This window comes from Thamnophis elegans, chromosome 7 (genome assembly GCF_009769535.1).
Source record: "Thamnophis elegans isolate rThaEle1 chromosome 7, rThaEle1.pri, whole genome shotgun sequence".
NCBI lineage: Eukaryota > Metazoa > Chordata > Lepidosauria > Squamata > Colubridae > Thamnophis > Thamnophis elegans.
The window spans coordinates 55,673,646-55,697,602 of NC_045547.1; the positions used below are offsets into that span (position 1 = coordinate 55,673,646).

Genomic DNA, 23,957 nt, shown 5'->3' on the forward strand with positions numbered 1-23,957 from the left:
TGTGAGGTAGTTAAAAAAGTTAAATATCTTGGAGTTAATATTTTAATCTCAAATGGGAAATTATACAAGTATAATTATGAATCACTTTGGCATAGTACACAGTTGGAGTTGAAAAGGTGGGAAAAACTGCATTTGTCCTTGCTGGGTAGAATAGCGGCAGTAAAAATGAACATTTTACCAAAATTTTTATTTCTTTTTCAAATGTTACCAATACTTAAAAGAGATGCGAATCTTTTAGAATGGCAGAAGGGTATCAATAAATTTGTGTGGGCAGGAAAGAAGCCGAGGGTAAAGATGAAAATAATGCAAGATGCACGTGAAAGAGGAGGATTGAAATTACCTAACTTAAAATTATACTATGATGCAGTGGCATTATCTGCAATTAGTGATTGGATTCATCTAACTAATGACAGAATTTTGAATATCGAGGGATATGACTTGTTATATGGTTGGCATGCTTACCTGTTATTTAACAAAAAAACGGATAAGAAATTTAAAAATCACATCTTAAGAAATGCTTTATTGCGGGTTTGGAAAAAATATCAACATAAACTAAATGATAAAGTGCCCATGTGGGCAATTCCTAGACATGCAATTGAAAATATGAATGTAGAACAAAAACACGATAGAACCACCTATAGACAACTTCTTATCTCAGAAAGAGGGGTGATGGAACTAAAATCTTTAGAGGTACTTAAAGAAGAGAAGGTAGTTCAAACGTGGTTTCAGTATGGTCAACTACAGGCTAGGTGGAAAACAGATCAAAAAATTGGCTTTGTAAAAGTTGAGGATAATTTGTTTAAACAAATAAGAGATCAAAGCTCAATGCATATAAAGAGGATATATAATGTATTAGTACAGATGGATTCTGAAACGGAACTGATTAAGGATTGTATGATAAAATGGGCTCAGAATATCGAGGAACCAATAATGCTTGAAACATGGGAAAGAATCTGGGTAAGAAATGTGAAATTTACACAAGCACAAAACTTGAGAGAAAATTTTTATAAGATGTTTTATAGATGGCACCTAGATCCTAAAAAGCTTGCCTCTATGTATCCAAATGTTCAACCTAAATGTTGGAGATGTGGTTCTTGTGATGCTACATATTTTCATATATGGTGGACATGTCGTAATGTTAAGGCATTCTGGATAAAAATATGGTGGATCCTGCAAAACATCTTTAAAAGAAGGATAAAATTTACCCCCCAGTTGTTTTTACTGGGTATATGTATTGATTTTACAGTAGCAGAGACTAATTTGATTCTGTATTTAATAACGGCAGCAAGACTCTTGGTGGCGCAGTATTGGAAGAAGAAAGATTTACCTACAATTCAAGAATGGACTTTGAAAGTTATGAACTTAGCCGAAATGGCCAAAATCTCAGCATATCTCAAAGAACATTCAAATGAGAGATATAAACGAGACTGGAAAAAGTGGATTGATTACATAAAAAGTAAATATGGGACTAAGAAACTCCAGATAGCTTATGCTTAGTATCAGTAATAATTTAAATTGTTTAAAATTTGGGTAACAGTAAGAAGCTGAGTTCAATGTAGAGATATTTTAGACTGTGATTGTTCAAAAATTATACCACGTATGGTCTTTGGGAAGTCGGGGGGGAGGGAAGGGAGGTGGGGATTTAGGGGGAGGGGGGAAATACAATATGTGTTAAATTCCATGATTGTATTTGTATACTGTGGCTTTTCAATGTTAGTGCGAAAATAGAACAAACCGAATATACTGGAAGGTAATAGATACCGAAGGAAAGAGTCGAGTGAAAGAAGAAGGAGGGTGGAGAGGGTGAGAGAGAGGAGGAGGAGAAGGGAGGGAATGGAGAGGGAGTGATAGGGTTAAGGTTAGAAAGAAGGGGAGGGGAAGTAGGCGTAGAGGGGTGTGTGAGAAGGAAGAATGAAAGTTGGAGGGGGTTGAAAGAGGGTGTATGGCAGGTTAAGGTGGTATACTGGGTTTGTATTGTAGAGGGCATTTTCTATATGAGGGCCGTGTTTATTATTCAATGTTATATGCCCTGATTAAGCACAGTGAATATGTGATTGTATAGAATGAAAACATAATAAAATATATATTTAAAAAAAAAAAAAAACCTTAAAACCTTAAACCTTAAAACCTTAAACCTTAATAAGATTAAAGCATAGATTCACAAAGAATGTTGTTTCCACTTCAAAGGGACATCTGTGTGCTTCCCTTCTTATCACTCTCTGTAGCCAAGCAATAAACCTTGTGGTGCCAAGTCAAAACAATCCATGAAGAAACAAAAATCTCCCAGCCTGTGAGCAGCGGTAACGCTGTTAAAAAGTTTCCTTTTGTATCTTTTTTGTATTTCAAGTTAGAAAAAGGAATCCAATCTTTAAATGAATTAGAAAAATATCCACAGCAATGAAAGAGGAAAACTTTAGTCTATAGATTACAGAAAATAATAAAGAAAAGGTAGAAGAATAAAACTTAATCCATCCGTTTCAAAAGGCTTGCATAAATTCCATTCATGAAGATAGCATTTAAAAAATAAGATAACCACTGTCCAAAACTATTCCAAATTTAATTTTTTAAATGAATTTTTTAACCTTGGATCATTGAAGAATCAGGGAGAAAGCTCTAATATTTAATTATAGTTATTGATTACCACATATGGCATGGGGATTTCAGCCTTTTCTTCCAACACCTGAATCTAAAATGTATTTTACTATACTCTGAAGTTCTTTAAAATATAATGCTTGTCCATTGCCATTGTTATGCTTTCTTTTAATATTATACACTGCATATGTTTCTTCTTCAACACAGATAAGATTACATTGTTTGCTTCTGTTTTGAAATATTGTGAACGTATTGTCAAAAAGCAGCCCTGTATACACAAATATATTATATTGAAAAATAATGATTTCTTTACCACATAAAGCTGTTTCCACATTGTTCCCCAGTCTCTTAAAGTAGAAGTCATCTCTGTAATAACAGAATCTTCTGCTGGAATAATAATTTCAAACTGCCTATTAAAATCAGAAGAAAAAAGTGTGAAATAAAAATCTAAAGTGGCATTACTTTTATTCAGCTAAAAATAAAGTTCCTTTGGAAATTGAGTATGGAATTTTTTGCAATTAGCCAATTAATGGAGTCATCAATAAATATTTAGGAGTGCCTTGAAGAGGCTATTACATGATAACTGTACATTCAGTACATCAATGTCATGCAACCATTTGGGGCCCAGAGTCTTACCTATGGCAGTGTCTAAGACCTTCAGGATCCTACACCTTCTTCACCTCCAGCCTCCTGCCTCAGCTCATTTACAACCAGCTTCCCTCCTCCACTCCCCCAGACATTCACCCTGGCCAATGGGCCTCCTCCCTGAGCCCTTTGGCCTGGTCCATTCACCGAGACACCGTTTGTCCTGGGCCTTTGGCCGTATGGGACAGTTAGCTGCCAGCCAATTGGGTGGCAGACAGAAGCCACAGTGTTTTTGCCTGCTAGCGTGTGATGGGCGATAGGCGGTTGCAGGGGCTATGGGGAAGGCGTGACAGCTGAATGGCAGAGGCTCATGGTCTCAGCAGGAGAAAGCAGTTTCTGTCATGAGGGAGGTGTGGCAGCCTCAGGCCCTTGTTAGGGTAAGGAAGGAAGAGGAGGGAGGGAGATTGCATTGTGCCCTGCCCCCAGCTCCCGCCCCCAGCCCCATGGAAGGCTGCAAGAAGCTCCCATATCAGCTTCTCTCATCTCTCTCCATCTTTTCCTCCCCAATGTCATAGCCTGCCTGTATGTCTTCTCCCTCACCGCCCCTCTTGCAGCTTTTCGTGGTGATTTATTTTTCTTTTTATCAGAGTCTTTCATTTTCTTTTGGAATAAATCTTACATGTTGAAATCCAGCTGCTGCCAAGGTTCCCTGTACCTGATCCTGCCTGCCTGACCCCAAACGGGCAGTTGGTGTCAAGCAGTTGGCAGGGAAATGGGGGAAAATGCACCAAACTGCTGTCTCAGCAACGGCAAATGTCAGACTCAATTGCGGTCATGTAGTCAAGGACTGCCTGTATCTGCTTTCCCAATGTCAGGTCAGATGGTCCTCCAGAAGTCACCCTTGTGTCCAGTGGCTTTAAGGTAGCTTAAGTAAGTTTTTACATCCACCCAAAAATCTCAGCCTCACACAAGTTGTGCAGTTGCGTTTGTTGCTGCGATTTCCTTCCTGACTGCCACATGCATGCCGGCCCCTCCCCTGGCAATTGGCATGCGATGTTGTGATGGGGCCAGCTAGGTTTGGCTCGAAGAGAAGAGCTGGGGGGCACATTGTTGGGTTGAGTAACAGAGTTGAAAGGGACCACGGAGATCATCTAGTCCAACTCCCCTGCTTGAGCAGGAGACCCTAACAGAATCATAGAGTAGCAAGGTTAGAAGGGACCTTGGAGGTAATCTAGTCAACCCCCTGCTCCAGCAGGAGATCTTATATCATCTGGGTTATTTTGGTGCCTCCAACAGAGAGGAAAATTATCAGAAAAGGGAAGGAGTTTTCTAGGATAAGGCTGCCATGCAGAGGAAGACATAAATAGTCCTCGACTTACAACCACAACTGATCTCAAAATTTTGGTTGGTAAGCGAGAGTGTTGTTAAAGGAGTTTCGCCGTATTTTACTCCATCTGTCCTCCAACAGTGGATGTCAATCACTGTGGACCAGATTGAGAAGTTGAGAGTAAAGGCCTGCTTGATTACCAATGATTGAAGCACTTGTAAAGGAAGAGTATGGATACTCCTCAACTTACATCCACCATTGAGCCTTGAATCACTGTTGCTAATTGAGACAGCTGTTCAGTGAACTTTCATCCATTTTACGAACTTTTTTGCCATTGTTGTTAAGCAAATAGTTGCAGCTGTTAAGTAAGTCACATGATCGTTAAGTGAATTTGGGTTCCCCATGGACTTCGTTGATCAGGAGGTTGCAAAGGGGATCGTGTGACTCCACAGCACTGCGATCATCATATGAGTCAATTGTCAACCGTCCGAATTTGGATCACCTGACCATGGGGATGCTGCAATGGCCGCTAAGTGTGAAAAACAGTTTTAAGTCCCTTTTTCCAGTGCCATTGTAACTTTGAACGGTTACTAAATGGACTGTTGTAAGTCGAGGACTACCTGTATTTGGGAAGTCTAGGTTCCTTAATGTACAGATTTTACTCCAAACTTTCATGGTTTAAACCTGGCTAGTCAAAACCAGCTAAGATTACATGCAGGCTGAAACAAACTCGAGATACTCCAAAGACCATGTAGCAGAGTCACCCATACATTCTGTACAAAGCTGACTCCAGATGTGCTGGAATCGAACCAATTCAATAAGTCTTGTAACAGGAAATCCTCAATCTATGACCATTCGCTTAGTGACTGTTCCAACTTATAACCTACGTGGGGAAGAAAAAAACAAATGTATTCTGAAGTACGGAATACTGAAGTACTGAAGTTCCAGCTGTTGGGGCCATAGCAAACCAGGGTCTTCATTTAACAATGGTGAAGTTTGTTTAACAAGGTGGGATTTGCTGAGTGACTGCTGCAACAACGGTCATAAAATGGTTGGATGGTCGGATGGTCCTGTTTGACAACTGTCTCACTATGTGACAATCATAGGAAAGGTTGTATGAAGAATATATGATTGATCTTAGGTATGGACATATGACATCTGTCAAGGTTGGCCATGATAGTCATAAGTCAAGGACTACCATCAAATTGGATAACAGTACAAGTAATGGTCGACTTACAACAGTTCATATTGTGACCATTCAAAGTTACACTAATGTACCATTTTTCACACTTATGACCATTGCAGTATCTCAGTGGTCACGTGATTTACAGTCAGATGCTTAGCAACTGACTCGCATTTATGATGGTTGTAATGTCCTGGGTTCACGTGATTCCCCTTTTGCGACCGTCTGACAAGCAAAGTCACTGGGGGATCCGGTTTTGCTTAATGACTGCTTGACTGACTTAAACAATGATTCACTTAACAGCAGTAGCAAGAAAACTTGTAAAATGGGTCCAAACTCACTGAACAGCTGTCTTTCTTAGCAATGGAGATTTGGGGAAGCCAGATTCACTTAACAACCATGTGACTGATTTTAACACCTGCAGCAATTCCCATCACAAATGAGTCGGAAAATGGGACAAATTCGCTTCGTAAATTGTTCACTTACAATGTAAAGCTCAGTCTCAATTTGTGGTCATAAACGGAAGACTAACTTGTAGGGAAAAGCTGAATTGGATTGATTTGGGATCTGGCCAAGCAGCCATCCGAAACATGTGGCATAAATAGAATTAATCCCTTCTGATCAAGGCCATCCATCTGTCCAATGGAATTAGAGAACTCGGTACATGCTCAGAGATGGGGAAGAGAGATAGACAGCAGCACCAGATGGGAAATCTCCTTTTGTTATTAAGCTGTTGGGTTTTTGAGAGAGCAGAGAAGGTGGAAGGCTGGAGAATCCTAGAAGCGCCGCGACGAGACCGGTTGGGAAATAGCGGAGCTCTGACGGGCTCAGTGAAAAACTGCCTGCTAGGGACCTTTTGGGTCAAAAATTTAGCTGAAATTTCTTTACCTGTCTTTATGGCAACCGTCATAAATATAACTGTACTCGAGCTGGGGGTTGGACTAGATGACCTCCAATGTCCCTTCCAACTCTGTTATTCCACGATTCTGTTAGGGCCTCCTGCTCTACTTTATGACCGCAGTTGAGTCTGACATTTGCCGTTGTTGAGACAGCAGTTCAGTACATTTCCCCCCATTTCCTTGCCACCTGCTTGCCACCAACCACCCGTTCAGGGTCAGGCAGGCAGGATCAGGTACAGGGAACTTTGGCAGCAGCTAGATCTTGACATGTAAGGTTTATTCCAAAAGAAAATAAAAGACACTGAAAAAAAGAAAAATAAACCACCACAAACAGCTGCAAGAGGGGCAGGGAGGGAGAAGACATACAGGCAGGCCGTGCGGCCAAACGGTGTCTTGGCGAATGGGCTGGGCCAAAGAGCGTGGACTGAAGGACCAGAAGCCCATTGGCCACGGCAAATGGCCGGGGGAGGGTCAGCGGAGAGGAAAGCTGATGTAAATGGACTGAGGGGAGGAGCCTGAAGGTCCCATTCCGGACCAGCATGCTCAAAAAAGTAATTGGGTCAGGATAAAAAGAGTAAAATTTGACAATTAAAGTATAATGAAGTAATTTAATTAAATACAGGTATTTCCCTATATGCTTAATTATTTGTCACATTAAGTATATTGCCACTCCACTAGGAATGTGGTAAGATACCAATGTCTTTTCCTTATCTTTTGCTAAAATTCAGGGTTTTCGAATTTCCACTTACCCTTTGTTCTTAACACATGCATTTTTCAAGTGAACAAAGCTAGATGGGAAGATACCCTGAAAAAAGAAGTTAAATAGTTCAACAGTTATATAAACATGCATTTTTAAAAAGTCAACAATTTCTAGACAGCAAATATTATGTATCTTTATATATTCAGACAGTCCATGACATATGAAATGTGCCTGGATAAACAACATTTTGAAAGCAATTTATACATTTGATTTTGGTTGCTGTTGTAGGAGAGGAACAAATGATGTCTGAGAATGTGATCAATCAAATTTTGAAGCTTTTCTTTGAAGCAACAGCACCTCTTAAGTACCTCAGGACAGAAGTTCGCTGTCAGGCATGCCTCCCTCAATAACCAAGAAAGAAAACTCCTAACTCCATTGTTTGTGGAATTATAATACTTTTACTGGTTATGAAAAGATAGCAGCAAAAGTAAAGCAAGATCTGAGCCAGGAAGGCTCAAACAAATACATATCAAATGATAACCCAGCCCCCTCCCTCCAACGACCCCACCCCAGTGTCCAATCTGCAACTCCCTTGGATGTCATGAGGGGTGCATCTCCAAAAGGCATCATCAGGTTGGTATGCAGGACGGTTGGTCTTGACCAAGTCCAAACACCGGCCACCAGCATGCGCAGAAGATGATGAGAAGAAAACTCCCTTTTCCATTCACTCCTGTACCATTTATTCCCATCCCAAACACCATGCCCCCACCCTGCCCGTTTCTTATGGCAGCTGATAGTAAGTAAGTGAAGCAGAGGCTGACATTCGCATTTGCAATTTAAGCTCATAAAGCTGAAAAAAAAATCTAGAATCTCTCTGGAATAGTTTTTGGTTTTGAAAGCTTTTTCTCATAGCTATTTGTAATATGCTATCCCAAACACCTTGCAACTATTTACTGCAATAAGATAATTTTTGTACACTCCCAATGCTTAGCACTTTTCATCCCTTCCCCTCTCCCCGCTCCCTAGAGATAACATCTGCAATAGCTGATGCCATATCACCTCACTCAATATTTAAGTCTATTATACTGTTATTGTGTGGCTGGAGTTATACCTAGAGGGTTGCTTAAATTCCACTCTCTAAACTTTAGTGGACTTGTCTCCTAAGATGTGAGGTTTGATTATAATCTTATTTCACACATTTAAAAAAAACTTTAAAAGTTGAGTGGGCTCTTTTAGCAATACCTTGAGTGCTATGACATCCATTTTAGGGTATATCACCAACCCCTCTTTAACTTAAGGCTAGATAACAGATGAGTGTCAAGATTGAACCACTTCTTTCAAACCTTAATGCTTTTCAACTTGACAATGAACTGGGAGGAGGGAAGAGGGAAATAGAATGCTGAGAATGTATGCATGGAAATTATTGGGAATTATTGGGAAATTATTGTTTAACTAAGTGAGCATTTGCGCAGGAAAACCAGAGTTGGTTTTGATTCTTCAGTACCAAAATGGTGTATCCTATAAAGTTTTACTTTTGGGAATTCAAAATGGAATGTGGAGAAGGTATGCAGAGATTGTGAGATTATAGAGCCAGCAAGGTCACCACTGCAGGTGCTTGAGAAAAAGACGGACCCTTCTCATAACAAAAGATCATCTCATAATTGGACAATGTGATCAACCAGGGGTGGGGAGAAGGAGAAAGGACGTTGGTCTTACCTGAACGTCTATTTTCTGATGGGAGGAGGGAATGGTCACACGTGGGTTTTATCACAGCCTGATTGGTCCAAGGCTGAGAGGAAATCTATAAATGCCTGTCCATTGCTGGCCCAGATTCTCGAACATGAACGGTACAACTGAAAAACAAGAAACAACACAACAAACCCCGGGAGAACCCCCCCCCCCCGGGCCCTCCCCTTGGCCCCAACAGACAGAACTCAGGGCGGGTTGTGACCATTCCCTCCTCCCATCAGAAAATAGACGTTCAGGTAAGACCAACGTCCTTTTTCCAGAATGGGAGGAGGGAATGGTCACACGTGGGACATACCCAAGCTAAAGTCCCAGGGAGGGAGAACAGGAACTCTAGGGCCCAAGGGGAGCCTCAGCCGCCACCCCCTGTAGGACCCTACGACCGAAAGACGCGTCCGCCGACGCGAAAGCATCCAGACGATAATGCTGGATGAACGAGGTTGGAGTGGCCCAGGTAGCCGCCCGGCAGATGTCTTCAAACGGGGCCCTCGTGGCCCACGCTGCCGAGGTCGCCGCGCTCCTTGTAGAGTGCGCCGTGACGCCTGACGGAACCGGCCACCCTGAGGCCACGTAGGCCTCCGAGATGGCCTGATGCAGCCAACGGCCGATGGTAGCCGAGGACACCCTCGAACCCAGAGCTCCAGGTAGGAAGGAGATGAACAAGGCCTCAGACTTGCGGAAATCCTTGGTCCGCCGGAGGTAGATCCGCAGGGCACGGCGGACATCCAGACGATGCCAAAGACGCTCCCTGTCAGTGGATGGACTCGGGCAGAAGTCGGGCAGGACGATCTCCTGAGCCCTGTGAAAGGGGGTATTTACTTTGGGGACGAATGCCGGGTCAAGGCGAAGGACCACTCTGTCCTGGTGAAAATGACAGAGGTCGTCCTTACAAGACAGGGCGCCCAGCTCGGATATACTCCGGGTGGAAGTTATGGCCACCAGGAAGACCACCTTCAGTGATAAGAAGCGCAAGTGCACCGAGCGGAGAGGTTCAAACGGAGCTCCCGTTAAGGCCTTGAGGACAAGCGGAAGATCCCACGTGGGGAATCTATGAACGGGGGGAGGCCTGAGATTAGCCGCCCCCTTGAGGAACAGCTTGACCAGAAGAGACTGGGAAAGGGAAGAAGACCCCGCCCCCCCCCAAGACCGAGGACAGAGCCGCCACTTGGCGTCGCAAGGTGTTTTGCGAGAGCCCGTCCTCCAGGCCCTTCTGAAGGAAATCCAAGACATTGGGAATGGTGGCTCTGTCGGGAGAGATGCCCTTGGGGGAGCACCAGCGGGCGAACGCCGCCCAGGTGGAGTTATAAATGCGGGTCGTCGAGGGGCGACGTGCCGCCTCGATGGTGCGAATGACCCCGGAAGATAGATGAGCCCCCCCTAGAAGCCGCCGTTCAAGAGCCAAATGGTCAGCTGAAGCCACTGAGGCTCTGGGTGAATCAGGGCCCCCTGCCGTAAGACCACCTCCCCTTGCGGGATCCTCCACGGGGAAGTCACCGACAGCTGAACCAGGTCCGCAAACCAGGGCCTCCTGGGCCAAAACGGGGCCACCAGAATGACCAAGGCCCCTTCCGTCACCACCTTCCTGACGGTCCCTGGGATGAGTGGAATGGGGGGAAAGGCATAGAGAAGGCCCGGGGGCCACCGGCTCCTGAGGGCATCCGTGCCCTCCGCCGAGCTGGATTGGAAACGGGTGAAGAAACGCGGGAGTTGTGTGTTCTCGGGAGACGCAAACAGGTCCACCCGGGGGGACCCGAACCAACGACAGATCTCCCGGAACAGCGACGGGTGGAGTTGCCACTCACCGTTGTCCAGAGTTGCTCGACTGAGCCAGTCCGCCTGGACGTTGGAGAGTCCCGAGATGTGCTCCGCCACCAGAGACTGTAAGTGTTTCTCCGCCCACGACCCCAATCGCAGAGCCTCCAGCCAGAGGGCTCTCGAGTGGGTCCCGCCCTGACGATTGATGTGCGCCTTGGTGGCCACATTGTCCGTCAGGAGGAGAACGTGGCTCCCTTCCACCGAGGAGCGAAAGTGACTCGGGGCCAGACGCGCGGCCTTCAGTTCCAGCCAATTGATGTTGTGACGGAGGTCCGAGGCCGTCCATCTGCCCTGAGCCATCTGAGAGCCCACCAGGGCCCCCCACCCGAACAGACTTGCGTCCATGGTGACGGTCACCCTGCTCGGCTCCCAGAACAAACACCCCCGCTGGATGGCCGGGGAGAGCCACCACACCAGGGATGCACGGACCCCCGCCGAGATGCAGAGAGTCCGAAGGGAATTGCTCATTTGTCCCCTCTGATAGGGCAGTGGTCCCCAACCTTTTTATCGCCGCGGACCAGTCAGCCTTTGATAATTTTACCGTGGCCCGCTGAGCGCGCGCAGGGGTGGGGGGGCGAAAATGGGGGAATACAAACATACTTTTTAAATCCACCTTCCCAATTCAACACCTGAATCATATCCCACCTTCCATTTTGTATGTAGATTTTAAGGAATAAACAGCTGAATTAATCAAGGTCAAAGATAAAAAGAGCAAGGGCAAAATTAAATAAGCCAGAGGATAGCAATGTAAAAAGAATACAGTATTAAGCTCATTCACTCTATCTAAGCCCCCCCACCTCACAAGGTTGTCGTGGGGGAAATAGGGGGTGGGAGTATTAGGTATCTTCACTACCATATATAAAAGGAGATACTATCTTAAATAACAAAGTGGGCCCCCACCTCCAAAATATACTAAAAGAAAAAAGATTCCATGTGCTCAACTAATTTTTTTTAAATCATCACTATATTATGGACTACAGACATATATATATATACATACATATATATATATATATACACATACATACATACATACATGCATATATACATACCGTACGTATGTACGTACGTATATATATAATGTCCAAATAACAGGAAAAGCGCTTCAAGGACCAAAGTATATTCCTTTTTTGCAGCCTTAAGAGAACTCTCGTTTTTTGAGGCTCAGAACCAAGCATTCTCGTGGGCTGCAAAAAGGAAATGCGACCCGGGAGCGCAGCCTCCAAGAGTCCATATCGCCAATAACTACGCGTGGGGGGAAAGGAAATGTGTTTTGTGAGGAAGAGAAAGAGCGCGCTTCACCGATGCCCGTTGGCGAAATTTTGGAAGAGAGGCAAGAGACTTCAGGCACCGAGCCCCCACCCCTGGCTGCGTCAACTGGAGTGGGCGGGAGGCAGGGAAGGGGTGGGCAAGACCGCCGCTTTTCCACCGTGCGCTGCAATAGCGGCAGCGGCGGCCTGAATCTGGCGCCAAAATCGCGCACCCCCCATCTCCCCTCAAAAGACCCCCCCCGCCCTCGGCTGCCCGACGTTCTCTCTCTCTCTCTCTCTCTACCTCTCCCGCCGTTCCTTCTCACAAGCTAAGGCTGGGCGGGAAAAAGAAGAGAGCGGCCTCCAAGGGCTCCGCTTCCAGCGCATGGTCCGCCCCCTCCTCGCCTCGCTTCCAGGCGAGCCGACTGAGGCGAGAAAGGAGAAAGAGGCGGAGGCGTTCACTGAGGGGACGGCTGACTCGGGGAGGGGGAGGGGGTGGTGTAGTAGTGGGGGATTCTTCCTCCTCGCCTCACTTGCTCCTGTGCTTCCGCGCAGCTCCCCCCCTCCGGCGACGGCACTGCATGAGTGAAGAGTCGGCCGTTGCATGGCCCCCGGCCGCTGCGCGGCCCGGTGCCAGGTACTCCACGGCCCGGCACCGGTCCGCGGACCGGGGGTTGGGGACCACTGTGATAGGGGATAAGCTCCCATTGAAGGGGCCGAAGATGGAGTCTGGCCCACGGGACAATCCCTATGCAAGAGACCATCTTGCCCAATAACTGCGACAGAGAGAGGATGGAAATGGAGCGCTTTGTGCGAATGCTCTCCGCCAGCCGACGAAGGCTGACCTGCCTCTCCTGAGACAGACGCACCTCCCCCAACTTGGAATCTATGACTGTCCCCAGATGCAGAATGCGAGTGGAGGGAGTGAGATGGCTCTTTTTGAAGTTTACCGAGAACCCCAGGGCCTGAAGGCTTCGAATGGTAATCCGAAGATCTGAAACGGCCTGAGACAGGGAGCCCGCCTGAAGCAAGACATCGTCTAAATAACATTGGAGGCGGACCCGGACCGATCTCAGATGGGCCGCCAGAGCAGCCAGGACCTTTGTGAAGGTCCTTGGGGCCGAGGCCAGGCCGAAGGGAAGAGCCCTGTACTCGTAATGGTGGGACCCGTGGGAGAACCTCAAGAACCGGCGATGAGCGGGCAGGATGGGAATGTGAAGATAGGCCTCCGTGAGATCCACGGAGGCCAGGAAATCGCCTTTCCTGATGCCCTGAAGGATGGACTTGAGCGATGACATTTTGAACCGCCTGTAGACCAGAAACCTGTTCAGGCGCTTGAGGTCTAGAATTGCTCTCCAACCCCCCGTGCTCTTCGGGACCACGAAGAGATTTGAGTAGTGGCCCCGGCCCCGTTCCCCTGCGGGAACCGCCTCCACTGCTTGGATTTCGAGGAGGTGGGCGATCGCCTGACTCATCAGGTGGCGGCGCTCTCGACTCCGGGATGGAGGGAACGACCGAAAGAGATTTGGAGGAGTGGAGAGAAATTCTAACCTGAGCCCGTAACGAACCATGGCTCGGACCCAGGTGTCCGACGTGATGTCGTCCCACCGGTCCGCATAAAGAGCGAGGCGGCCGCCGATGGGATGACTCGGGTTCGAGTCACTTCCCCCTGCGGAAGGGACAGCCGCCTTCCTCCCAAAAGGGCCGCCGAGCCTGGCCCTGGAATCGGCTCCTGTCCTGGAATGGCTGCCCCAAGAACTGCCTGTCAGAAGAGAAAGAAGAGAAGCGCTGGTTATAACCGAAGCTAGGGGCCCTATACCGTTGCCTACGGAAGGGACGTGACTTGTTCTCGGCCTTCTTAACCGTGGAGGGGAGGACCTTCTTCTTATCCTTATCCTCCACGAGGATGCGAGTAAGGGCCTCCCCGAAGAGATCGGGCCCTTTGAAGGGGGCAGCCGCCAAATCCCATTTCGCTTTGTTGTCCATTTGCCAATGGCGCAACCATAGGAGCCTACGGGAGGTGACCGAGGTGGCCAGGGCGCTAGAAGCAAACTTGACTGTATCCAAGGTCGCGTCAGCTGAGAACTGACACGCTGCCAGAATCTTGACCAGATCCTGATGGATCCGGTCTTCCTGTATGGGAATGCGTGCCTGCAGCTTCTTGAGCCACATGACCATGGCACGATTAAAGTACGAAGCTGAAGCCGCCGCCTTAATGGCCCACGCTGTGGCGTTGAAGTTCTTCCGCAAAGTAAGCTCTGCGCGCTTATCCTCTCGCTTCAACTTATCTGCCGCATCGCCCGACACCACCAGGGAGGAGGACACCAATGAGGCCACAGGGATGTCAACCGTCGGGAGCTGAATGGCCTGAGCAAAGGTTTGCTCCATGTTATAATGCCGACGGTCGGTACTGCCTGGAGAAGAGAAATTAGAAGGTTTAGCCCACTGGTCGGTCAGAACCTCTAGGAACAAGGGAGGGGCAGGGATCTCTTCCTTGTTGGTGGCTGTGGCAGAGAACATGACCATGTCGGGATCCCTTGGGGGGGGCACAGAAGGATCCCCAGTTCCGACCTTGGTGGTGTGCCTCGCCTTATCCAAGAGAACTTTAAACAAGGCGGGCATAAATAGGACCTTAGAAGAAGGTTCCTCCGAAACAGTGGTATTCTCATCATCTGAGAATCCCATCTCCTGGGGTAACTCCCCCCCCCCCCAAGGAAGGAAGTCTCACTGATCATGGAAGGGGAGGAAGCCGGAAACTGAGCCCTGTTCAGCCCCCCATGCCTAGAGTAAAGAGAGCCTTTGTCCCGCTGGGCAATACCCCGAGTGATGGCTGCAGAAATAAGCCTCTTAATCCCTTCAGGGAGATTATCCAGATCCTCCACATCCCCATAAGTAGAAGCAGGGCCCTGAGGGGCCAACCTTTGGGGGGAAGAGGGGCCTCTGGACGTGCCCTCCAGAGGATCATCTATGGGGGATGGAGAACGCCCCCTCCTGGAGAAGGCCCACGACCTACCAGGGGAGCTGCATGAAGAAGCCGGGCTAAAACCTCTAAGTAGAGACCACACGCCCTCCTCCCCCTGCTCTGTCTCCCCGGCAACACAAACAAAAGAAGCCTGCAGCGAGGCCCCTCCAGAGCGATCTGCTCGCTGGAGCCTCGAGGCTTCAAAGTTTCTCTTTAACTTTCCTGCTGCAAAAACAGCCGCTTCAAGGCAGTTTGAATGAAGCAGTTTGAATGGAGCGCGCACCCCCGCACCCGGGGACGGGCAAAGGCTCCTGGCCTGCGGGGGGGGGGGAGACTAGTGCCCCACTGGGCTCTCCCCCAGCCGCCCGAGGCAGAGATCTGTCCCTTGGGGCCGCAGCAGATCAATTTAGAATTTAAAAGGATTTAAAGTGCCCAATTAGCCAAATAGGAATCAGATTGAACTCACCCAAAAGGAGAAAACAAATAGAAACCTATCAAACTACTCTACAGCTTGGACCAGGCTGAGAGAGAATCTGGGCCAGCAATGGACAGGCACCGGTATTTATAGATTTCCTCTCAGCCTTGGACCAATCAGGCTGTGATAAAACCCACGTGTGACCATTCCCTCCTCCCATTCTGGAAAAAGTATTGTTTAACCAGGGCAAGCATTTGTGCAGAAAACCAGAGCTGGTTTTGTTTCTTTAGTACCAACATGGTGTATCCAATAAAGTTTTACTTTTGGGAATTCAATTCTCCTGAGAGTGTTTCCTTGTTTTGGGTTCACTAATTGGACAGTTGACAGACAGTTGACATTAAACTAGCTCTCTTTAACTTAACACAGCCTACTAGGATGCCTCCAAGAGAGCTGCGATCTAATGATGTCTAGGACAGAGTGGAAAGTTGTTGCTGCAGTGAAGCCTGAATCAGTCATTCCATGGGAGACACCAGCAGCAGCCCAAGCTAGCTCCAGGACACAGATAATGGTGACCTGATCCAAGGTGAGGGCAGAGAAGACTGAGCAGCCACTGGTGCATGATGAAGGAACCGTGGCAGGATCCATTTGCCTTGACCCGAAGACGTTATGGCCGAGCAGAGTGGGGAAGGCAGCCAAAGCAGAATTCCCCTTGATCCTACCTGGAGTGGCCATGACTCAAGGAAGCAAATGGAAGGCCAGGAGAGCTGCAGAGATTGGGAAGAACCAATGGAGCATACTATAGCCCTTCAGCGAAGCAGCTATGTGAAAGATCTGTCAGAATGGAGATGCGGAGCAGCGGCATTGATGAAATAGTCAGTCCTGGGAGCAGGACTTGGGACTGGTCAAGTGTCAGCAACCCCATCTCTATCCTAACTGATGAGGCTGGGGAGCATGGGACAAGGAGCTGGGATCCCCCAGGGGGATTGCCATCCTTCCCACGGCTGTGGGACAGGCCCAGGAGATTCCCTGCAACACAGGAGCACAGCCTCAAATGGGGCTAACCAGGTTCAGGATGACTGAGAACCCACATCTCTGAAAGTCCTGTTTATTGGGTGGCCAGAGAAGTTAAGCCTATTTCCTGAACCATATGTGAAACTACTTGGAGAGATATGGAGCAATGTTTCCAGATGAAGTTCCCTGTTTGAATACAATTACTTTGAAACTAGAAGGAGAGAAGGCAGACTGGGTGGTGTTCCTCCACAAAGAAGGGGCCCTGGAGTTGGGAGGATGTGGATGCCTTCTTCGATGAGCTTCAAGCTAGATTTGGAGATCCTGCACAAGCCCTCTGAGTGGAATCCAGGATCTGTGCCGTAAGGCAAGAGAGTAGGCCTGTAACTGAATACATTCAGGAGTTCTGCAGCCTGGCTGAGAAGCTGAGAAGCTAATCAGAATGCTTGCTGGTCTACCACTTCCAAGACAGATTAAACAAGCAACTGTACCAAAACTGCCTGCCCCGGACAATTCCGGACCTCAGGGCATGGTACCAGTTGGCGACCACAGTGGAGCTAGACCTGTTGGAGTACCAGCAACACACAGCACCAAGGTCATCCCCAACGAAGCTAAGAGAGATGACTGTCAGTGCACAAGGAGCTGACAATCCCTCGCTCAACCCCAAAGGAGAATCTATGGTGCCCTCCTGAAGCCTGATTCCGATGTGGAGAAGAGGGCCTTTGGGCTGCCAATGGCCCAGCCCATGTCAGCACCAAAGGTTCAGAGTCAACCAAGGCCATGAAGGCACCAAGAAAGGTGAAGGAGAAAACACAGGTGATGAAACAAGTTGTGGAGGTCTCTTCTTCCTCCAGCAAAGGGGATGGAACCCGGAAACCAACAAGCCCAATCTGGTCTTCTACGAGAGTGACAGCAAGAGGGACGACGATCTGATGGTAAGTGGAACCATCATCCCTTTGACCTCCCAGTTGGAGATGTTAGTGCCCCACTCAAGAGCAAGAGGGGTCTTCACTGCCCTGGTTGACTCAGGTTACACCCGCTTCTTGGTTAGCCAATGGATGGTGGAAAAGATGGGACTGAGACTTAAAAAATTGAAGCAGCCTTTGAAGTTTGAACAAGTTGATGGCTCCCTCACTGGGGGGGGGGGGGGGTTGCCTGCTACATGCCTAACCGAGCCAGTAATCCTGAAGCCAAGAGGAGACTATTCAATTTATAATAGTCCCCCAAATGGCAGAGACTATGATATTGGGGTTGGTGTGGCTGAAGAAAGGGAATCCAGTAGTCGACTAGAAGGACAACAGATGACACTTGAGAAGTAAAGGAGGTGGATTGCAATGTGTGGGGATAACACACAAAGGTGGCAAAACACCATTGGTGGGGATGGGAAAGGTAGAACCCATGAATGCACTAGCTTAGAGTGGCCAAAAGGGGATGGCCATCCCAAAAGAGTACCAGGACCTAGCTGAACCATTTCGCAAACGGGTGTCATATATATTCCCTCCCCATCACTCCACTGAGTGTGCCATTGAAATACTGCCTGGGGCAAAATTACCCAAAGGAAAGATGTACTCAATGTCCTCAACAGAGATGGAGGAACTCAGAAGTTTCATGGATAAAAATCTAGCTAGTGTCTTTACCCAACCAGCAAAATCTAGGATGGCAGCCCCAGTGCTCTTCAAAGAAAAGAAAGATGGGTCTTGGACTGTAAGAGTCTGGCAACCATCAAGGTCATCACTGCAGGTGTTTGAGAAAGAAATGGACTCTTCCTGGAACAAAATGATGTCTCATAATTGGACAATGTGATCACCCAGTGGTGGGGAGAAAGAGAAGTTATTGTTTAACTAAGCAACATTTGCACGGGAAAACCAGAGTTGGTTTTGATTATTCAGTACCGAAATGGTGTATCCAATAAAGGTTTGCTTTGGGGAATTCAAAGCTCCTAAGAGTGTTTCCTTATTTTGGGTTCACTAGTCAGACAATTGAGACTGGAGACCCGAACTTTATAAAATCAGACTTCCAAGCAAGGGAGTGATGGAGGTATAGTGACCTTACCAGTAGTAAAAAGGATGACAGTTTCTACTTTGAGTAGGGAAGGTAGATTATTCAAAGTATGTACTTTAAGACTTATTGACTTAGCCTTATTTGAGCTTTATTTTGTAAAGCACAGACAACATTAAAAATTACACTACAAAATTAAGCATTCACGGCTAAAATCCAACAGGATCCTGGGGTGCATGTTTTCTAAGTATTGCAACAATGGCGTTAAGAGACACATGCAGAGTTATGTTTTTCTTAGTGCATCTTAGCATAGTCCATAGCGAACTATAGTTTACCTTTAGCTCTTGTCAAGTAATTATTCCAGACTTAAACATTATTCCCACTTGGCGTACATGTTGTATGACTGCTCAAGAAACTATGTACTTTTACTTTTATATGAATACCTCAAGTTTTCACACACATTTTAATTTAGAAACAAAAATTAATTTACCTTGAGCTTTGGATTTTTTAAGGCAAATCCTCTGTACCAGTCTGAAAAGAAATATTTTATATTTCATTTTACTTTATGTATAGAGTGCCTGGCTTCCAAATATCTCTGGACAGTTTCCAACTAAAAATCAGTTTATCAAAAGAAAAGTACAACAAAAATACAACTGTAAAAATCTATAGTTCCATATATATTTAGTATGAAAATGTATCTGTATGTATCTTTCCCAAATAACAAAAATGGACAAGGGTATTTATAGAATACTACTACTGTATCATCAGTTACAAGCAGATAAGATTCATATCATTCAATAGCATTTCTATATAAAGAACTATGCAGGTTTAAGAAGTGACAGTTTGACAGTTTAATAGTTTGAAAATTCTTTTTAGCCCTTTTAATCGCTTTAATTCCATGTTAACAGTTTTGGAAAGAAAATATGCTCAAATTTAAAAACTGTTCTAATGAATCTTGAGGTAATCAATTTACACATGATAACACACTTGCGTCTCTGCTTCAGAAGCTGCTCCTAGCTGTCTTTGAATCAGTGGTGGGTTTCAAAATTTTTTAGAACCTCTTCTATAGGTGTGGCCTGCTTTGTGGGAGTGGCTTGCCAGCCATGTGACCGGGTGGGAGTAGCTTGCCGGCCATGTGACCGGGTGGGAGTGGCTTGCCAGCCATGTGACTGGGTGGGAGTGGCTTGGCAGTCATGTGACTGGGTGGGCATGGCCAACTTGTAAAATGTGGTGAAACTCACTTAACAACGCTCTTGCTTAGCAACCAAAATGTTGGCTCAGAAACTCTGGCATTTGAAGCACGCAGGTCTTAAAGCTGTCAAGTTACAAGACCCTTGGACCTCGAACCCTTTAGAGAAAAAAAAAACCTAGGGTGTTCAAGCTTTAAGACTTGTGGACTTCAACTCCCAGAATTCCTCCTCCAGTCATGTTGGCTCAGGAACTCTGGCATTGAAGTGTGCAAGTCTTAAAGCTGTCAAGTTACAAGACCCTTGCACCCCTAACCCTTGAGAAAAAAACCCCAGGGGTGTTCAAACCTGACAGCTTGTGGACTTCAACTCCCAAAATTCCTCCTCTCGCTCTTCATCTTGATGATGTGCGGAAGGGTGGGGGGAGGGAGCTGGAACCGGTTCTAAACGGCACTGTAGATTTGTGGAACCTCTTCTATAGAAGAGGTTAGAACTGGCAGGAACCCACCCCTGCTTTGAATGCATGGGACAAAGACTTAGCAAAATCTTACAAAAGAACTCCAGAGTATTGTGCCATTTCTACAGTGCTCTATTTTCTACACTATATCTCAGTGGCATCAAACTTGATTTCATTGAGGGCCGCATCAGGGTTGTGTTTGACATCAGGGAGCCGGGGGCGTGGCCAGGAGCATGGCCAGCTCACCATCACTCAACGAGGCTCTATTTAGGGCCATGATGGCTTCCTGGAGCCCTCTGCCAGCAAAAACAGAGCTGGCAGAGGGCTACAGGAGGCCATCGTGACCGAAAATGGAGCCCAGGATGGCTTTGTATAGTCTTGCTGAACTTCATTTTTGCTGGCAGAGGCACTGTGGATTTGTCCTTCGCTGTTCCCAGGGCAGGCCCGCAAGCCAGATCTTTTTACCCCACAGGCCAAATCTGACCGACGGGTTTTGTGTTTGATACCCCTGCTATATCTCATTACATCGTACAAATATATGTACCTTCATACAATAACACTCAATCTAACACAATCTTATGAACTTAATTCAAAATATATAAACTAATCTTTTTGAGGAAAGAATTTAACAGTTCATTATAAAGAAGTAATGTATACTCCAATCAGATCTTAATCTATAGTTATTGTTAGAATAAAAATATATTACTATATACAGAATAATTATTTCCTTGCAATTAGAGCTATCTTTTTACAGCAACAAACTGGATAGATTATTTTGAGACATTTCAGACTGGATAATATTTACTGTTATTCAAGCATCTATTATTTCAATAATCTTTTGCTCATACAAAATTTAATTTGGCTTTTATTCTTATTAAATAAGTTTTCAACTTTAGCAAACATTTATATTTACTTTAGCATAATTAGGTGAGTTGATTTTGAAGTCTCTTGTCAAATGACAGTTGCTTGCTTTTTCAACACTTACCATCACATTTTTCTAGTATTTGAACAGTGTCTCCAATCTCCAGTGATAAACCATGAGGGAGTGTTCCTCGAAAACTCGCAATTACTAGAAAAGATATTAAATTTCATTTAACCATATTTTTAAGAAAAGAAAAACCACATATTTGATATTTAGCAGTGTGCTATTGTAAGCAAAAGCAATTAATGAAATCTTCCCACCTCAATTTGCACTGAAATGTCACATCACTGGATTAATAGAAACAGTAACAGCCTTCTTTTAAAATCCTTTTTTTTATATTAAAAAAGGACAGTTTGTTTAAAAGCATTGGGGGGGGGGGGAAATTCAGCAAGAAAATAATTTATGGTTCACAAAATAGATTTTTAATTATATTTCATAAGTTTAAAGAATACAAAGGAATAAAAAATCAACATACAAATGACAAAATGAAAAATATACATAAAAACATTATGAACAGGAATTTTGATGTTAATTTTGATGCTACTTTTCTCCCCTTCCCTTCCATTCTTTTTCCCCAACACTAACCATTACTGAAATATTGATGGTGTAGTTTAATATTAAATATTGGAGATTTTTTCCTACTTCTTTCAGAACTATTCAAAGTGATAAAGGACTACATAATTTTAATTTTAAAGGGATGCTTCTTTCCACATTGTAGGAAATTAGCACCCACTCCTCTCCTAGAAGAACGGAATATTCTAGGAAATATTTAAAAGGTAGAATATTATATTTCCTTGGATGAGAAATGGAGAAACACTTTTTTTTTAGGCAGGAAGCAGACTCACTGTTAATAGCCCCACCCTCCTCAGTAGCCCACAGCAGATGCCAGCACTTAAGAGATAAAGAGATAGATAGGTCAATTAATAAGCAAATGCCCTCGCCCAAGATCCAGCAAAGGTAAGATCATCTCTACCCATCTAGCAACAGAACTCACCACGTGGCACCTGGGGAGATTGCATCACCCAGCAACCAAAGCTTACATCACTCAACCAAGCTTGGGACTCAAGACACTACAAAGTTACCCCTGCAAAGTTACCGGTCACATGGGAGCCTGACAACCAATCAGACTTCCAGTGTCTTTCTTCCAACTTGGGACTGAACCCAGATGGACATTTCTTCCAACCTCATCCCACTTGTTTGAATCATTCCATCTAATTGCCAGCAAGCTGTCTAGTGATAAGCCACTTGAAGTAATTGGTACTCTTATCTTTGATTGGCATTAATCTGAATTTAGACTGAATAACTCTTCAGATAGAAGTGGGCTTTCTGATAGCCAAGGCCTTTAGATACAGAGCTGGAAGCCACCTATCAGTGGTCAACATAAAGGTAGCAAAATGAGCCGGCAGATCGGAATATATTCATAGAATGTATGGCTGCAGTTGTAGCCATTTCCAAAAGCTCAAAGGAGGTAGTGTAGTATAGAGAGGGTAATCAGTCTTGAAGACTTCCGGCTATCTTTTACTATGTACTCTTGATGATTTCTTTTAATTTGAATTAACTAGCGTATGGCTTCATCTGAGATTTCAACAACATACAAGTATCACTGAACTTGTGAAAGGAAACTAACAAAAATTATGCACATTCAGACATTATGTTTGTGCTGAACTCTATGAGCAAGCTAAGTGAATTGCACGATAAAGTGGCATACCTGAAGGCAACAGATTAGTTTTGAAGAAGTTAGACAATCTGTAGGTGGTAACAACTGTACTTTCCAGCATGAGATAGAAAACTAGAGTGCTGGACTTGATGCCTTCCTACTGTATATCAATTATCCAAGGTTATTTCTCACTCATCATGGTAGTGTGGTAATCCCCCCCTAGGAGAATGAAATATTTTGGGAAATATTAAAAAGACAAGATAAAATGTTTCCCCTAAAGGAGTAATAAAAAATCTTAAGGGAGGCAGAAACCACCCCCAGTTTCCCTGCCCCAAGCGGAAACTGAGGAGGTCACTTTTTAGAAATGCAGATTTTGTAATCCATTCAAGACAGGATATTTTGAAACAAAGGCAAATGGTAGGATTATAAACAGCCCTCACCCAAGATCCAATACAGGACGAAAGCCATTAGGCACAATAGGAATTGCCCAACACACTTTCAGAATAGAAGTCTCTTCATTGCACCACCCCAGAGCAGTCCAAACTTCACCTGGGAGCTCAAATAAACAATAAGCCAGAGGTTGACCAGATTAGCTCAGATAAACACATAGGATTTGCATTTCTTCTTTTGCCTATAGAGTCAGCTATGACCCCTACATAACCAAGCTATGATCCCAACTTGGAAGTGAACCAGATAGATATTCCTTCCAACAGTAGGCACTTCTGGATAAAATTCCAAATTTTGAGGGGAGAGAAGAGAGCCCAGTTCTCTCTTTCTTTACACAAATCAATATATCACACTGAATTAATACGCATGGTTTAATGATTAGGAAAGGAAATGATAAAAATGTGAAAATACATTTAATTGGTAAATAAGACAATAAATTCATTAACATTTGGATATAGTATATTCCATAAACCCAAAGTAGAGAAAACGATAGAAACTGAGTTAAGTAAAAGTAAAATGTTCAATTAAACAAGTCCATAGGTGAGGAAAAAATAAAAAACTATTACATTTACATGAGAAAGCAAGATTCCAATAAGGAGGAAGCAGCTGTGGAATTTCAGATGTACATGGAGAATTATCAACCCAATCAAGGAACAGCAATGATATTTCAAGACCCAGCTAGATGACCAATTGCCTTTAGAATACCAGCTGTTCTCTCACAATGGAAAATGGAGTGGATAGCATGCAAGATCAGTGACAGCTTTAAAAATCCTGGTTCCTCTCAGTTATGAGATGAACAAAATATGT

General features: G+C 45.3%; 1 protein-coding gene across 4 annotated transcripts in view; it reads right to left on the bottom strand.

The window, feature by feature from the left end:
- DOCK4 (dedicator of cytokinesis 4) overlaps positions 1 to 23,957 on the bottom strand; it is a 387,382-nt gene that overhangs the window by 268,534 nt on the left and 94,891 nt on the right. For all 4 annotated transcript variants that reach the window (XM_032221143.1, XM_032221144.1, XM_032221142.1 and 1 more), the window contains exons 2-5: positions 21,110 to 21,193; positions 18,971 to 19,011; positions 7,336 to 7,391; positions 2,906 to 3,002 (exon numbers count right to left, since the gene is read on the bottom strand). In XM_032221143.1, coding sequence (XP_032077034.1) covers positions 2,906 to 3,002; positions 7,336 to 7,391; positions 18,971 to 19,011; positions 21,110 to 21,193 — 278 coding nt within the window. The remainder of the gene's footprint in view (positions 1 to 2,905; positions 3,003 to 7,335; positions 7,392 to 18,970; positions 19,012 to 21,109; positions 21,194 to 23,957) is intronic.